This window comes from Engystomops pustulosus, chromosome 4 (genome assembly GCF_040894005.1).
Source record: "Engystomops pustulosus chromosome 4, aEngPut4.maternal, whole genome shotgun sequence".
Lineage (NCBI taxonomy): Eukaryota > Metazoa > Chordata > Amphibia > Anura > Leptodactylidae > Engystomops > Engystomops pustulosus.
The window spans coordinates 119,706,832-119,724,320 of NC_092414.1; the positions used below are offsets into that span (position 1 = coordinate 119,706,832).

Consider the following 17,489-nt stretch of genomic DNA (forward strand, 5'->3'; position numbering starts at 1 on the left):
ACATTACATTGAGGTACCATTTTGATTGCTGTGTGAATTATATAAAACATTTTCTATATGAGTAAAATCGGTAAAGTGCAAACTGACAAGTTTCAAACATATTCTACCTTTAGCTTCTGCACAAACTACTTTAATATATACTTCTGAAATAAATTTTTTTGCACACTTCAAGCATATGAACTTTATCAGAGTTTTTATCAGCAAGATGTTGTCTTGCATTTTACATTTGTAGTTGTGACTATCGAACGTGACTATCATCGTAATGAAAGACGTGAATTTGGCATATATTTACCACCCTATAATTTGTTTCAAAAGAACTGACATTAAATACCATATTTATTCAGTTCCAAAGAGCTGACTAATGTTTGAGGCCCATTGCTATTACTTATGGCAATTACTTTTGTATCATATAATGCATCTCATTGTGTAATTATACATGACACATCTTCCATTTTATCATATATGGATTTACTATGGGGTTTCCATATTTTTCTGGTGCATACTGCAGAAGCTTTCACAATACTGTGATGGTCACGTGTCACTTTAACAACCATTTTCTCCATTTCCATCTCCTATCTAGACATCATTTGATACTCCATTTCTGATTTCATTTGTAATCATTTCAGTTTTCTTTTCTTTACTTGGATGTTTGTTAGAATTCATAATTTCATATTTAACTTTATGAAACTCTTCACTTCAGTTCAAAGAAAGCCAAAAATTCCATCGACAAATCAACAGAAACTGACAATGGTTACGTGTCATTAGAGGGAAGATTAACGGGTAAAAGCAGCGAGGATGGAGTTCATGTGCATGAACCTCAGAGTGAAACCATCCACTCTGAAGAGACTGCATGGGCAGCTACAACAAACAGGACGCTTCAAACTCAAACCAAGACAATTTACAATAAAACCAAAATGGTAATTTACTAAGCCTATCTAATTCTGTGTATATAACATATTCTAGCATTTGCTCTAGATAATGGTGCTATCCAGGTGGCACTGAAGTATAATTCTCAGCAGGACAGAGGCATGTAGACAGTTTTTATCTTTCAAAATATGGACCTGCCTCATTACCTACTTGTCCCCTAGTCCATTTTCCACAAATCCAACATTTTCTTTATCATCTGTGTTTATATTTTAATAAACATATACTGCAGTCTTAAAAAAATCAGACGATTCCCATTAATACATTGGTTGTAGAGTAGCCTGGAAGAACTGACTCTTTGAATGTATGTGACCTATCGAAAACATTGTAAAATTTTAATAGTTTTTATGTAATTACCTACAATTATCAACATCTAGGACTTGCCAAGGTCTCCAGCAAACGTCTCTGATGAGGTCTCCAGTGAAGATGACCCCAGCACTGGATATACAGCACGGCGTACTTTGGACCGTCCTCTCGGTGACAGCATGCTTAGGAACAGAAAGCCTCATCATTACAAAAAGCATTATACAACTGAGGTACAAAATTATTTGTATGCCGTACACATTTCTTTTTGCCTTATGAAGAATTCACATTGGCCTTTTGATACAGTTTATATACGGCAATTTATTTTTAAACGTTGAATAAGAAAAAGTACTGTATTTTTTTAGATAACCGACTGCAAAATGCACCCATTATTAGAATCATTAAAGCTATTTTTAGAGTACATTTCATATTTTCCCCTTCCCTGAGCTCTTTTTGGACATTTTGTGAGTAGGCGCAAATTTTACTGCTTTTCCTAAGCATGGTCAGGACTGGTGTGTCATTGCGTAATTATTTGCGCCAATATAGATGCTAATCAGTGTTAAATAAGGCGCAAACATCTAGAAGCAGGAAAAATACAAAGACAAATTAGGTGCAAACCAGGAAACTGCTACACAGTAAGCTGCTAGAAAAAGGTGCAAAAAATTGCGTAAATACCCCAACGCGTCCAAAAAGTCACTAAAATACAACTAAAAAAGGCACACCAGACTAATATTAATGACTCCCATACTATACATGCTGCTGTCTCTACGGTACTGTCATGGCCTTCTCTTCTCCTAAGGAGCTCAGTCCAACTAAGCAGCAACAATTTACAGCAGAGGGTAGTAAAGGAAAAGGATGTCTAATAGTCCAAAAAATATGGTGAATTTTCTTTCTTTTGAAGGCTTTTTCCAGTACATTTTCTAGGTAGCGCATCTTTTTTTTAAATTATTTTTTGTCAGTGAATCAGGTAAGATATCTCCTTTGTTTCATTTACTCAGGTCAATAACTTTCAGTCCCCGGAGAGGTATGGCATTGTCTTTGCATCTTTTGGCATTAATTGCTGAAGCAAAATAATTTCAATGTTCAATTTAGAGATGTAATCGGCTTAATTCTACCTTAATTTTTTTATTCTTAATTTATTCCCACAATCACTGCAGTTAATAATAAAATCTTTGATGTTTTTTGAAGGGTTTATTTTTGATATTTGATGACCTGTATTTAAGGTATGCCAGGGCATAAAATAAGCAGACTTTATTCTTTTGCTTTTTGCTAAACTGTTTGAATTCTACATTGCTGTGTTTATATAAAGTGTGTGTTTGAGGTCACACTTTTTTGATGGATTACAATACATGTGGCACAGCACAAAACTTAATCTCCCTTCCCCAAAATTATAATGCAAAGCCAGCATTTTATCAGTGTCACAGAAGTATTTTTCCTCCAGATTTTGAAAAACATGACAGCTTTATTCCAAAACCGGCATCATACCTGACCATGGGTAGAATGTGGTATTGCCACTAAGCTCCATTCATCTCTGTACATTTGGGCTTCAGTGCCGGTATAAATAATGGTCAGACGTGATACTGTTTTTGAAAGAAAGCTGCCATGATTTTAAACTTCCGGACGAACTCTGTTCCTACTGGGATAGATATAGACTCCCAGCTGTAGACGGCACCAACCAGGTTGGGTCTCCTCAGTACAGCGTAGGGAACGGGTTTGGCTGTGTGAGAGGCTATTGACTAGTGTCAGAAGGTAAGAGGTCTCCTCAAGGAGAGTTTGGCCATTAAGGCTACCTTATAGGCGTGTGGAGACTTATAGTCATGGATGCTCCACTAGGGAGTTCTGGGAAGTATGCAAATAAGTTTTCCAAGGTGTTAAATGGAAAACAATGCCTCCTTTTGCTACCTTGAAAGGCAGCCCTCTTAACATCAGGTATGGTACAATACAATAAGTCTAATAAGCCAAACCAGTACAGGCGGTCCCCTACTATGGATGTTGGTAATTTACTGTACTTTAGCCCTAGGCTACAATAAACAGCTATAACAGTTATGAAAGGTGTCTGCAATTAAGCTTTACTGGTAATCCTGATTCTTATGACAATCCAACATTTTTAAACTCCAATTGTCACAGAGACCAAAAAAAAATTGTCTGGAGTTACAATGATAAAATATACAGTTCCGACTTACATACAAATTCAACTTAAGGACAAACCTACAGAACCTACGTACGTAACCCGGGGACCGCCTGTATATTTATTCCAGAAGGATCAGACTCTAAAGGACTGATGAAAATAAGTATTATATCTTTCACTCTCATAGCTGTGAATAGATAGGTTATAAAGACTTTTCTTAACCCTTGTAATAAGAAGCTTTTCTCACTTTGAAACAAGATGAAACTGAAGTCTGGTCAAGAGGCAGAAAACTTTGGGGTCTTGCATTGCTGTTTATGGCCCCCAATTTTTATTTTTATGTAAAACCTGTTAAACTTCTGGTTATTAGATGTTTCTAGGTAAAAGTGCCTATATTTATATTATGCTGTTTTTTATTTCTTTATTTGGTTCATTCGGGTTTTTTATTTTAAATGTACATTAATCTAACAATGTCATTTAACCCTGACGGCTTTTGCTGAATTGATGATGATTCAGTTATTTATTTCAATCTTTCTGCAGTGAATTATTCTATTGAGGGAATGTGCTGTTGGAATTTCCTTTTTATATTCTCTGATGTGGGTTGTACTTGTACTTTTCCATTTCTGCTTTTAAAGCTACTGTTACTTTTCTTGCACATTAATCCTATATAAAATGAGTTGTTGTGTTACCTTTTTGTAAGACTTGCAACTTGTACTGGTCAGTTCCTGAGTTTTCTTTTATTTCCTTTGTATGTGGAGTCCTATGTTTAACCAACCTATAGTAGTAAAGAGTGAAATTTTCAATTACCGTATTATTTGGACTATAAGACTGGGGTGTGTCGTATAGTTCGAAAAATAAGGTAAATGCACAGATTATTAACTGACTGCTAAAGTTATATCTTATTCAGTGGTTACAAATAAAGTATTATCTTTTGCTGATGTAATACTCAAATGTTACATAATATAAATATTTTTTTAGGACATTCAGAAATCAGGAACCAGTTGTAGCTCTCGCTGTTCAAGTTCTCGGCAGGACTCCGAAAGTACCCGGCCAGAATCTGAAACTGAGGATGTTCTCTGGGAAGATCTACTGCACTGTGCCGAGTGTCGCTCTTCCTGCAGCAGTGAGACGGATGCAGACGCCAATCATGGAAACCTGTGCATGAAGAGGGAATTCAGGGATGATCCATTTCACCAGGTAGACTTCATTTTTCCTTGAAGTATCCTATAAGTCATCCCTTATTCACAGGATCAGGGATAACTGTTTGATCAGTTAGGGTCTGACTGCTGAGGCCCCTATTATCATTAGAACGGGACCCCCATCTCTCAAGACAATGGGAATCCCATTCTCACTAATGGTTTGGGTGACAGGACGAGCATGCCCCTTACCGCTACATTCACAAGTCGACTTGCTGATATTGACATTACTCAATATACAGTATTGTATTTTGAAGATTCAAATGGTATGAATTCGGTAATGGGTGTTGTACATCTTTTCTTATGGTCCTCCCAGTTTGTCTTCTTTTCCCTCATCTAATAAGATTGAAAATCAGCTTCTTGGAATATTTTAATGTTGTTGTTATTGATGGGGCCCAGTATTGTGTACAGTCATTCTTCTGTATAAATCCATTAGCTAGAATAGTTTCATCTGCTGATAACCTCTGCGTTATATACTAAGCAAGTTATACGTTGTATCATGTTTTCTTCTTTATAGAGTCATTTACCTTGGCTACACAGCTCTAATCCAGGGCTTGAGAAAGTCAGTGCTATAGTGTGGGAGGGCAATGACTGCAAGAAAGCCGATATGTCTGTATTGGAGATTAGTGGAATGATCATGAACCGGGTAAGTAAAGAATATCTTGTGTACCCAGGTTCAGAATGATTGTAAATTGTGACATTACCATAAAACTTGAATATATTAGAATAATAAGTGTTGTTTTTAGTAAAAAAAAAAAAAGAAAACCAACAAACTTTTGCAACTATAGAAGAAATAAACCCGGTTATGTTTTATGTGTGAATTTTCTTCACTTTATTCCTGTATGTTATAAATACCTGTGTACCATGAAATGAAACTTTTGCACTTGTTTTCAGGTGAACAGCTACACACCAGGAATTGGCTATCAGATGTTTGGAAACTTCATTTCTCTTATTCTTGGATTGACTCCATTTGCCTTTAGACTGTGTGAATCCAGAGACTTGGAGCAGCTGGCAACACTTTCTGCCTCCGAAATTTATACCATTGCTTTTGGTTCCAGCACAGACATCATGGTCATATCCATGGTGGTTATAAGTTTTGTGGTTCGTGTTTCACTGGTCTGGATATTCTTCTTCTTGTTATGTGTAGCAGAGAGGACGTACAAACAGGTATGTTTTATGGGACTTTATTATGGCCACCAACAGAACCCTTCATTGACAGGAAAAAGAGAATGAATATTATGCAATATTTATACCTTCATTTTGCCATTTATTCTAAGGATATTTTAGGAGTATTCGCAACTCTCTTTACAATAGAGTGCAGCAGCTAATTCACTTTATGCACATAAGGTACACATTGCACTGGGTACACATTCTTCGGTTTGGCTCCTCCCCCCGATCATAATTGGCCACGTCCATGTTCAGGGAGTCTTTCAAGCGTTGGCCTCCGCTAAGCGTGCTCTCCAGCTTGAAGCGGGATGGAAAGACGCAGACTTGTTTTGCTTTTTCATGCAGTGTTGACTGCTAGATGCAAAATGTCTGCCAATTGAAAATTTACTATAATCTATTTCTTACTCCTGGTGGGGAGTGTATGGTTTTTTGCAAATATTATGAATTTTTTCTTATCTGGAATTGGGTGAAAATGTAGGCAACTCTGCAGAAAACTTGACCAAGTTTGAGTTTTGTGAATGCCAAATTAATGTAATGCTTTCATTACAGAGATTATTGTTTGCAAAATTATTTGGTCATTTGACAAGTGCCAGAAGAGCTAGAAAATCTGAAGTTCCACATTTCCGCCTTAAGAAGGTCCAGAATATTAAAATGTGGCTTTCTCTTCGTTCATATCTAAAGGTAGGTGCAGGTGCAGTACCGTAAGCAAAAAAAGAAGTTGATCTGAAAGAAAATCCACCATAAACCAATGACACTTACTGATAGATCCAGACACAGTGACTGTGGTGACAGTCTTATATTTATTATCCATGGCCTCCTTTCTTCTAAAATAAAGAAGGGGGCTTTACCAGAGCCCCTCAGTGCTGCAGATGCACTGGCTGTTACAATGAGCACAACACTCTTAGTGTAACAACCAGTGAATCTGCACTACTGTGGGGCACTGGTAACACCCACCAGAGCCCTTAATACCAATTAGATTAATTGTAACAGTTTATTTTAGTAAGAAGGAGGCCATGGATAACAAATATAAGAAGAATACCACAGTCACGGTATCTATGAGCAAGTGTCCATGGTTCACCATGCTAGATTTTGATGGCAGATTTCCTTTTAAGTCTGGGATAGTAAACATTGGGTATGTGTACAAGAAAAAGAACTATCAGGATCTGGAAAACTCATACATATAAAACTTAAACTCTGCTTTGTACTACAATATTCTTCCCGAGAATATTGCATCATTTATCTGCAAGCAGTGGATGCTGACTAGGTTATGCAGGAAGCCAAACTCAGCAATTTAGCAATACCTTATACAGGCTCATTCATTTGTAATGTACAAATAATGCCTTGATAATAAGGGAAACCTATGAAGTTGTCACCTCATTTACTACAATAGAAGATTACCTCCATCATGGACAATTTAAGTCTTTATTAATGAGTCTTGAGTCTTCTGGCCATGGGGCTGCTATAAGGGATATCATTATATATACTTCTACTAGAGCCCAGGCAAGAGGACAGCCCCATATTCATGGACTAAAAAAAGATGAGACAGAGATGAGTGATATTTTTCACTTTATGCTTTTAATATGTCAAAAAGAGGGTCAACGCACATAATGCTTTATATTCTGTTACTGTGTCAGCACTCAACAGTAAAGGGGTATTTGTGGATTATTTTCCTAAAATAAATGTTACCATAACTAGATGTTTGACCGAAGAGATTTGTTTGTAGCTATTATTTATGATTGTTTGTTTGTGTATTTTTTATTTTTAAATAAAAGTTAACATCTCAAACATGATGTCTGATCAGTGAGGTGAATATCCTAGAGCAGGATAATCTAAGAAGATTGTTACATAATATAACAGAAAGGATTCAGGATTTATTAATTTAAAGAGAACCTGACACCAGCAAGCCACGCACCCCACCCAACAAACCACACACATTACCTTTTTACATGTTCCACTAATGCCTCTATCCATGAACATTCTTGTGAAAAATACCTTTATGGATGTCCTCTGTCCCAGTCACAGCGGCGGGAAGCTGCAGTATACAGTCAAGCTACCCCTCCTCCTCACTGATGTTGTCACTACTAACCTGACCCCCCTTATAAATGAGCACATTGAGAGAGAATTCCTGGGTCAGCAGTGTCCGCATCAATGAGGAGAAGGGTAGCTTCACTGTATGGTAGAGCTCCTTGCCTCCATAACTGAAGCCGAGGAATCAATAAATGTATTTTCTTTATAAGAATGGAAGCTCTAACCCCATGTATGGAGACATCAGTGGTACATGGATTTTCAACAGAGACGCAGGCAACCTTGGCAAACAGGGAAAAAACTTCTTTCCTTCGTCAGTGCTCATGGATTGCCGAACGTCTGTGGAGAAAATCTCGCACATCTGCAGACTTTCTACACTTCAAATTTATGCTCAAAACCTATAACTCTGCACTTCACCTTGCTAAACAGGTCTATTTTACTTATCTAATATTCCCACTCCACTCCAAGGAGGGTCACTAGGCACAGGTTCTCTTTGAATCTCTACATATTGTGGACTGTTTCTCCCAGTGACTGACAACCTCCCCTCTATGAGCGTGTGTGCAGTAAGCCCTTCCAATCATTTATCAGGTCCACTATATCCAACTGGAGTTGTTTCAAGGTTTGAATGAATAAATGAATTATTTTGAATTTTACTTTCTTACACAATGAAATACAGTGTAGATCTTTTAGCTCCTCCTGCTCTATAACATGCTGCTGGATACATCTAGAAGATGGTGACACTGTGATAAATGTTTGAGATTTTCCTAATTTAATTCTAGAGGTTTTGAGAAATACCTGTAATATAAAACTTAACACGAAAAATACTTGTGTTTTCACTCTACAGCGAAGAGGTCCCCAGCGTTCAGTTGATGTAATAGTTTCCTCCGCTTTCTTACTGACCATATCAGTGGTGTTCATTTGCTGTGCACAGGTGAGATTTCTCTTCACTCAGCGCAACCAACACCCCATTTACACTTTCTTGCTGCAGGGTAGGAGATAGAGGGGGCTCCACATCCTCCTTTTAGGGGCAAACCAATGACACATTTATCAACTTTCCTTTATTCCAGGAATCCAGTTTAATTAGGTGTAATTGAAAGCTGTGCAGGAAAGGGTTAACCCCAGAGACTAACATATCCCCTAAGCACAGGTAAATGGTAACAAGTCATTCACGTAGACTGGCAGATCACAGAGAATAAGGCCATAGCATTTACAGAAGAAACATTTCACACGCTTAAAAGACCATCAAGAAAATGGATCTCCTGAGAATAGTGATAAAGACTGATGGTTTAGTGTGGAACAATTGGCTTTGACCTTCAGTTACACACAGGCTTATCTTTTCTGTATTAACTTTGACCTTCATAACACAATTGTAGGTTAGGTGTTTTATACTCTGGTTCTACCTCTGATCAAAATAAAACAAAAGCCCAATTTTGCATGAAAAACAACATAAACATATTAAATAGGTTTGTACAATATTATTTTCTGCTGCTTACTTATAATATATTTTATGTTATTATGAAGGAATTGCCTAGAGGGATTATTTTATTAAGGAGTTGTATAGCATTTCTCAATACTAATGGTAGACAATTTGCTGGATTTGTTATTGCATTTCTTTCTTACACACATTCTTTACTCATGAAATATGAAGATGATTCGATGCTGAAGCGTCAGTCTGCCATCTAGTGAGCAAGATGGGTATTAAGCCTTTCATAGTAAAAGGACACTCAGATTCTGATAGTGCAGTCCTCTTATAAATATGCGCACACTAGTCTTAAAAATGTTACAGTACTATATTGTGGATCCATTACAGGTTTGTATCCTGGTTTTATTATGCGTTGATATCTCTGTTTCATTCATTTTATATCTGTTTTGTATCAGTGTCACTGTTGTTCTTAGTTTATTTATTCTTTTGTTTGTTTTAGCTTCTTCATATCCATGAAACCTTTCTAGAGTGTCACTACAACTGGGAGCTAGTCATTTGGTGCATTTCATTAACTCTCTTTTTATTGAGATTTGTTACGCTTGGATCAGAAACCAGCAAAAAATATAGCAATACCTCAATATTGTTGACCGAACAGGTAAGCAAAGTCTTTTCTTTTCCATGCAGTCATGTTGGCTGATATTTGTAAACTAAATCCTAGGTCATCTGAACATCTCTTCCTGCTCTTTCTATTATCTTTCTCATGGCGGGCTTTACTAGTTTGGATATACCAAGCGTGAGCGCAGTTCTATGGTAAAAGTTGTTTATTTGGCCCTGAAGGGCATTGAGTGCTACTTTCTAGAAATAAATGCCATATACCTGCATGTCACTCAATTTCTCTCTCATTTGACTGTTTGCAACATGAATCGTATATGTATTAAAATCCTATAACAGAGTAGGACTTTACACTTAAGAAAAATTCTTTTTTAGACAATCCCCCATGGTTTAAAATGGCTATAGATGTAATAATTTTCTTCATATATCTTATAGTTTTTATCCATTATTTGTCTTTTTACTCTCACAAAATGCTTTCTGCAGTAAATGACACAACACCATGCATACGGATTACATTGAATTACCGTATATGATAAGTTATGTTATATTGGCAAGTACATAACTTTAAACATTTTTTTAGAATTTTCTTTTAATATGTGTCAATTGATCATTATCATAAGATTAATTTTGTAGGAAAAGCATTACTTTTATGGCCATTTTTAGGATCTGCTATTCCATGTCCACTGAGAAAGATGATAAGCGAAGTTACACTATAACAATATAGATTAGTTCCAGAAACCATGGAAATAATAATAATATGCAACAATGTGCCTGTCTGCTGAATGGCTGTGGAACATAAGTTTAGCTAACAAAGCCATCACAAGTCACCATGCAACAATATGCTTTATTCTACAGATTAATTTGTACTTGAAAATGGAGAAGAAACCAAACAAGAAGGAGGAGCTGACGCTTGTCAACAATGTGCTAAAATTAGCTACTAAGCTGTTAAAAGTAAGTTAAAATCTATTAAAGGACACCTGTCATCAGGTCTGTGTCACTTGTCCTGTCACCTCTAGCTGTTGGAGCAGCTCACAAGGATCCCATTCCAGCCTTTATCTAGGTATTTCATACATTAATCATTGCAAAATCATCTTTTCTGTATTATGTAAATGAGGCTGGTCACATGGTCAGAGGCAGTGATGTCACTCCTGTTACCCCTCCCCTCTCCTTCCCCTGCTCATGTCTGTGTGTAATGTATAGTAAAGAATTGCTAGTGTGTGTGCTGCATCTGCTGACATGCTGCATCCTCCTAATACACAGAGACACAGACATCAGCTACACAAGTACCTGACATGTTCTGCTATATCATGTGAGAGACATTGACATCAGCTACACAAGTACCTGACATGTTCTGCTATAACATGGCTGCAACCTGGAGCTGTTGTATCTCTCCTATACACACACACCCTGCAGGGGGTGTGGCTGCCAGCACCAGGAAGCACATCATCATTATACAGCCTCGCATCATTATACAGGCTGTCAGTCAAGCACTGGGGGCGTGGCTGTGCCTCCCACTCATGAATAAGCTGGACAGCTTGAATATGCTAATGACTCATTGGACATTTCACAGGTCATTTGCATATAGCTTTAGGACCTCATTGCTTAGGTTTACAGGCATGTAGAGGGACAATGAAGGGATAGTGGCAATGCTCTCTAATGGCAATTTATGAAAATATATTTAGTTTAGGGGGGTTATTTTGCCTGACGGTTGTCTTTAACACTAACATGATTGCAGTTCAAGATTGCAACAGTCAGATGATTTACCCATCATTTTCACTACGGGCACTAATAGCATTTAGCATATACATAAATATAGTAGATTCCTCTGCCTGTAGTAACACACCCCCTGCACAGTAGAGGATGGAGATGCCCTCTTGACTGCTGTTGCTTCTGTCCAGTGTTTTGGTATTTGACAGCCTTTAACTGCAAGAAATGGGGACACTACGAAATTTTAAGTGTCTGTTCCCTTTAAAGTGGAGCACTTGTATCTTTTTCTCTTTTGTTGTTTTAGAATGGTTATCCTGACAGGAGATAAAGCAGCTCAGGGATAAAAGTGCATCTCTGATTTACTGCAGTGTATATTTGTTGATTCCACTCTTCCCATGGTGATCACAATTCTGTATATAAACAATGTTACATATGTTCTCCTTATTAATAGCAGTAACAGCTGTAATGGGACTTCGCTGCATAATATTTGAGCACTGGTTTACTGAAGCATTGACAGCAAGAAACATCAGTGAGCTAGCGAGGCAGCTCTCCCCATAGGGCCAAACTCTGGTTCCTGGATAAATGCGAGAACAAATAAAAGTGAAAGTACACAATTGTTTCAGCTCTAAACAGCTTTAGGGCTTGTAACAATATCCACACACGTTTCCCATGTGGGTTCTCTTTCTGTTTTAAAGAGAAAGCGGGATCCAAAAATAGAGTAGTGCTGGAGAAGGATTTTACTCTGACATGTTTTATATGATATTTGAACAAGCCTAACAAATCTGAAAGAGCAAAGTGGAAATGGACAACGGCATCTAGGGAGGAATGTTAATACTGTCCATACTAAATAGTTTCTTATAATTAATTATTCCTATTTTCTAGTAAACTGATCTGTTTTTCTCAGGAATTGGACAGTCCATTCAGGTTGTATGGCCTGACAATGAATCCTCTGCTGTACAATATCACCCAGGTGGTTATTCTATCTGCTGTTTCTGGTGTTATTAGTGACCTGCTCGGATTTAATCTGAAGGTAAGCTTTACTAAAGCTAAATGTCTGAAGCAATGTTTTGATTGCAGAAATGAATGGTGTGAATGGTGGCAATTGTAAACTTTGTATTATACTTTATTAAGTAAAACTGCTTCTCTGTGCCTTTTTTCTGCCATTTCTTCTGTAGTGAGCAGTGGATCTTACGTTTCTTGCATCACTTAGAGATAAGGAAAGGAGGGTAAAGATTAGTTTCTAGCATGTCTAGGGAATATTTCATGTGATGATTCAACTTTATAAGGAGATTACCCAGGGACTATCTGTAAAGAGTTAAGTCATTGGAAACATTATCAGGTGCCTACTCCAGTTGTTATCCACAGGACAATGACACTTCCTTTTAAATGTCGTAGAGTAAAAATATAGTAAACTGTGAGGAATCGATACAGAAAATGTGATAACTATTAATTATGCAAACAATAAAATGTGTTTGTGAAAACAGGGCAACCCTTCCAATAATAAATAAAGTCAAGGAGGAAAGAAGGGCACAGGAGCTAGTTTATGTAATAAAGCATATGACAATGCTTACAGTCATTATCTGCACTATTGATTAATGTAATTTTGTTAGAAGTCTAGTTAAACTTGTGGGTTTTATTTCAAGTAATTTTGTAGTTTACAAGAATATAACCGAACAGTGACATAATGTCTTTAAAAAAAATATATTAAAAAAATAAAAATAGTGTTTGGCTGAAATGCACATTAGCTGCATGGTAGGCGGGATTTATACAAATTTTATCCATACACTGAGGAAACCACTGTAGCATAAAACAATTTATAATCTGCAGAATGTACTTTATTACTGTTTTAAGGCCATCTGCACTCAATGAACATTACACATGGAAAATCTGTGCTGTAATACAGCTGCAGCATAGTGGAAAGAGTTTATCGAAAAACTGCATTAAAAAAAATCAGCAGCGGAAATTGGTTTAGAATCTCACAGCAAAACCTGGTACAAAATTCATCTGATGCAATCCAAAAGTCAGACTCCGCCTCCCAGACGCATGCAAAATAAGCCATACAATGGATTTAGGGGAGGCCACTCTAAATCATGTGTCAAAAATCCCAAAAGTGGATTTAAACTTTAGATACTTCTCTTCTATTGGGCTTATGGGTTTCCTGGATTTAAAGACTTACAAATACAACTCTAATCTAAATCGTCCGAATGTAATTTCTCTATGTCATAATTGTGATTTCACTTTGAAATTGTTCTATTTTACTATTCATTGTTTTTGTTTTTCCTATTCTTTTTTTGCTTATCATTCTAGTTATGGAAGATTAAATCATGACTCTGAACAGAGGGAATTTTCCACCAGTTCCCTGGAGCTCGATTACTGACTTTCTGGCATAATATAAGCTGCCTCACGATGGTTACTGTGTTTTTATGTCCAGAAGCCTGAGGCCCATGGCAAGACATAGTTTTCAAAACTGAAGTGTTTACGTCTGACTGACTTGTGCAATTTCTTTATTTATTTTACCTTGTCAGTGTTTGTCTTCTTTTTTCTAATTTTTAGAAATGGTTAGAAAATTGAACTGTTATTTCAGCCTTTACCAGCCTATGGTGCAAGGCAACCAGCACCTCCCTATAGGCCCCCAGGCCTTTGGATAGCCTTCATTTGATGCTTTTGTTATTGTGAGGGCTTTGCCCTTGTGGTTGTGTGAAAATCCAGTGGCAGGAATATAAAAGGGCAAAAAAATGACAGAACTGGACTATCAAGTTTGCATCTGTCGAGGAATAAAGCCTCCAAAATTCATTGTTCCTCAGTTTTCTGAACTGGTAAGAAGCATCTTGAGCAATTTCTCGGGATAAGAGGAGCTAAATGATATGATTTATAAGACTCATCAAGCTAATCGACCTTGTTGGAGCATGAAATTTACTAATGAAAATGGATTTTCTTCAGGATTATTATTAATCAGGTTAATTTGTTTTTATTTAATATATATATATTTAATATCTTTGACCAAAACCTGACAAGGGGGTTTAAGGGGGCGCTGTCACTGTTGTTTTCATTTACATATCTCAGGATAGAGTAACCATGCCAGTTTATATGAGTATCCCTTCCTTACCAAGACATGAGAATTGGTAGGTTCATTTTTGAACTTACACAAGAGGCGCCACACTCTTAATATTTTAGTGTTTTTTTCACAATGTCAAGTGTAATGAATGTATTAAAATGTGTGAAAAATATCATTTGATCATAACTTCCAAATCACAACTCGTATCAAAGGTGAGTTTCTATTTAGAAAAAAAAAAGTGATCGATTTATTATTCCAGAAGACTTGGGAAATAACTTGTTTATTGCTATTTTGTTGAGTGCTGTATTTATTTAGGCATTTAGAATCTTTTGGGAGGAAATAGACAAAATAATTATTCAAACAGTCCGTTTTGGAAACAAAAAAATATAAAACTTTGAGGAGTCTGTTGAGGTAAATTACTAAAATATCACCATTGCATTGAGAGATGTTTCATGTAGTTTCTCTCTTAATTCCCATCCACACAGTGTGTGGAGAATTTGGGAGCATCTGCTCTTTATTTTATTTATTATTATTATTTATGTTTTTTATATTGTAATTCCACTACAATATTAAGGCCCCTTGCACAAGAGCATACAGCCTTGCTGCTCACCCCTCCCATCTCCATAGAAAAGTGAACGGCTGGCACCGTAGTATAGTGAAATATAGGACATGTCCTACATTTCTCCTTGCATGGTCACAGTGCGGTGACAACGTGTGATCACTGCACCGTGACTGGGCACAATAGGCGTCAATGAGGACTGATATCCGGGTGCAAACTGTGCGGCCCAATATTGGTCCCATTCATGTTGTGGATGGCCTAATGTTGGGGAGGCCTAATTTTGTTGTGGATTTTCTATAGTGACTCCCGTAGGAGTCTGTATTTACATATAAACTCATAAAACACAAACAACACATCTTTACTTTTAATGCTTAAAAAAATACATAAATAAAATGTCAGCATTGAGTTTGTGAAACTAATATTGGCAACATTCAGGTTGTATTCTTTTTATTTATGGAGAAAAACATTTCTTGGGGGAAAATGTTGAAGTAGGGACTGAAAATGCAGCTGGGTATTGCACATGATTAACAAGTAGCTACAAAATTTAGCAGGTGTTAACACACCAAGCTTTTACCTCCCCAATAACAGCATAAAATGATTATATTGTTTTAAGTTGTAATAAGGAATTTTTTTTACTAATCTGTAGAGTTATGTGATGGCCCCCTTTAAACCACCTTCCACTGTAGGTTCTGTTTAAATTTTTCAAAGTGTTGGCCATATACTTGACTTATACTAAACTGAAACAGGGTAAGTATAAGGCCCTTATTGGGTCAAACATATTATTCTTACCTTATTAAAGTTTACCGGCAGCCATGGGTTACATGACCCCTGGTTATCAGGACTTCCTGTGACGTCCTGTGTCCTGCTGGCATCTGCCAGATGGAGGAGGCCGTGCAATCATTATTGTCTGCATGCTCCTTCCATCATAACCACTCATATTAGAGGTTGGAGCAGTGTGCAGATACATGTGCTACTTCCTTCCACCAGTAGCCTGCAGGGCTGTCCTGAGTAATATTGGTGACATTACTCTGTTAATGTTCAGTATAAGTGGCCAACCCCTTTATGGCTTCGAAAAGTTTTGATCTTTTTTGAGTTAAATCCAGGAGTGGATATAGAATGAACGGACAAATTGGCTCACGCCCTCTCCATCCTACTGAACCCACTTCAAGACCTATTTCAGACAAAAATTTAAAAAATGGCATGAGTGACTTCAACCTAAAGCCAGAGACACATGTTGTGTTTTTGGTGAAGCTTTTTGAGCCGAATGGATGTGGAATGAATAAGAATGGAAATATAAAGGAAAGATTTGCACTTTTCATTCCAGATAAATGCACTCATGGAATTGACAAAAAATTGCAGCGAAATTGGCAACAATGTGTGTCAACGGCCTAAAACTGCTTTTCATTGAGCTGTTAGTAGAGCAATAACTGTACTTGGTTACTATTTTGTAGGTTTTGTATTTCATAAGATGTATTTGTGATAAATGTATTTGCTTCTTTGCAGTAATATTGAGTTAAAGCTGTGTACCTTTTACTGTTACATTCATTTGTACTTGTTTAGTTGTTTCATTATGTATTATGATTTTTATGAAGTCCTGGCCTATGGCATTTCACAATTGGTGTGTGATGTCTGCACCAATGCAAGCCCAGAGAAATGCAGGGAAGTTGTATTTCTATCTATAACTGGAGCATTGTTGTTTATTTTTAAAAGTATTAAAGTTTATTTGGGGGGGAGAGGGGATGCAAAAACTATTTGACTTTGATTTGCACCGTAGGTAGGTCCAGGATATTTTGAGTGCCAAAAATGTCAATGTGCAGTGTTTCATCTAAAATGTTGCAATTTGTAATTGGTGAATTTAAGTTTCAGTAAAGCTATTGCATTTTGTGATCTGCGGTATTTGTCTTTAAAGTTCTAAGAAATATTGTGTGATAAATAATTTCTGCATAATAAGAATTAGTACCAGCATCTGAGGAATACCATGCAAAGTATAAAAATGATAGGCAGCTACTGTGTGTAGGAATACCCGTTTATAAGTGAAAACAAGCTGTGGCTTTCTGGAAAAGTGTGTGTGTTGGGTTTTCAACAGTGATTCTGGAGACACTCATTGATCAGCTAGATTGGAAATCATGAAGAAAAGATCAGTGATGGAAACCTGTAAAGCAACAGCCTGTAGACTCATAGGGCCCAATCATTAGACCGGATTGTTGTGCGCTAGTCTTAGTAACCATGTTGGACACTGTGTTTGGCGATTACCAAGAGATTCCGAACAATAAATCTCCATAAAAAGAATAAAACTTTGGTTAATTTGATAAATTTCTCTCACCATCCTTAATCCATAAAGCCAGACATTTATTAAGCCATAAATAAAATATTTGAACAGGCACACCTAAACA

General features: G+C 36.9%; 1 protein-coding gene across 4 annotated transcripts in view; it reads left to right on the forward strand.

The window, feature by feature from the left end:
- PHTF2 (putative homeodomain transcription factor 2) overlaps positions 1-17,032 on the forward strand; it is a 59,324-nt gene extending 42,292 nt beyond the window's left edge. For all 4 annotated transcript variants that reach the window (XM_072147239.1, XM_072147236.1, XM_072147237.1 and 1 more), the window contains 11 exons: positions 701-917; positions 1,302-1,460; positions 4,331-4,549; positions 5,066-5,194; positions 5,443-5,715; positions 6,265-6,396; positions 8,585-8,671; positions 9,663-9,818; positions 10,631-10,726; positions 12,387-12,512; positions 13,790-17,032. In XM_072147239.1, coding sequence (XP_072003340.1) covers positions 701-917; positions 1,302-1,460; positions 4,331-4,549; positions 5,066-5,194; positions 5,443-5,715; positions 6,265-6,396; positions 8,585-8,671; positions 9,663-9,818; positions 10,631-10,726; positions 12,387-12,512; positions 13,790-13,810 — 1,615 coding nt within the window. In that variant the 3' untranslated portion in view covers positions 13,811-17,032. The remainder of the gene's footprint in view (positions 1-700; positions 918-1,301; positions 1,461-4,330; positions 4,550-5,065; positions 5,195-5,442; positions 5,716-6,264; positions 6,397-8,584; positions 8,672-9,662; positions 9,819-10,630; positions 10,727-12,386; positions 12,513-13,789) is intronic.
- Positions 17,033-17,489: the final 457 nt, after the last annotated feature.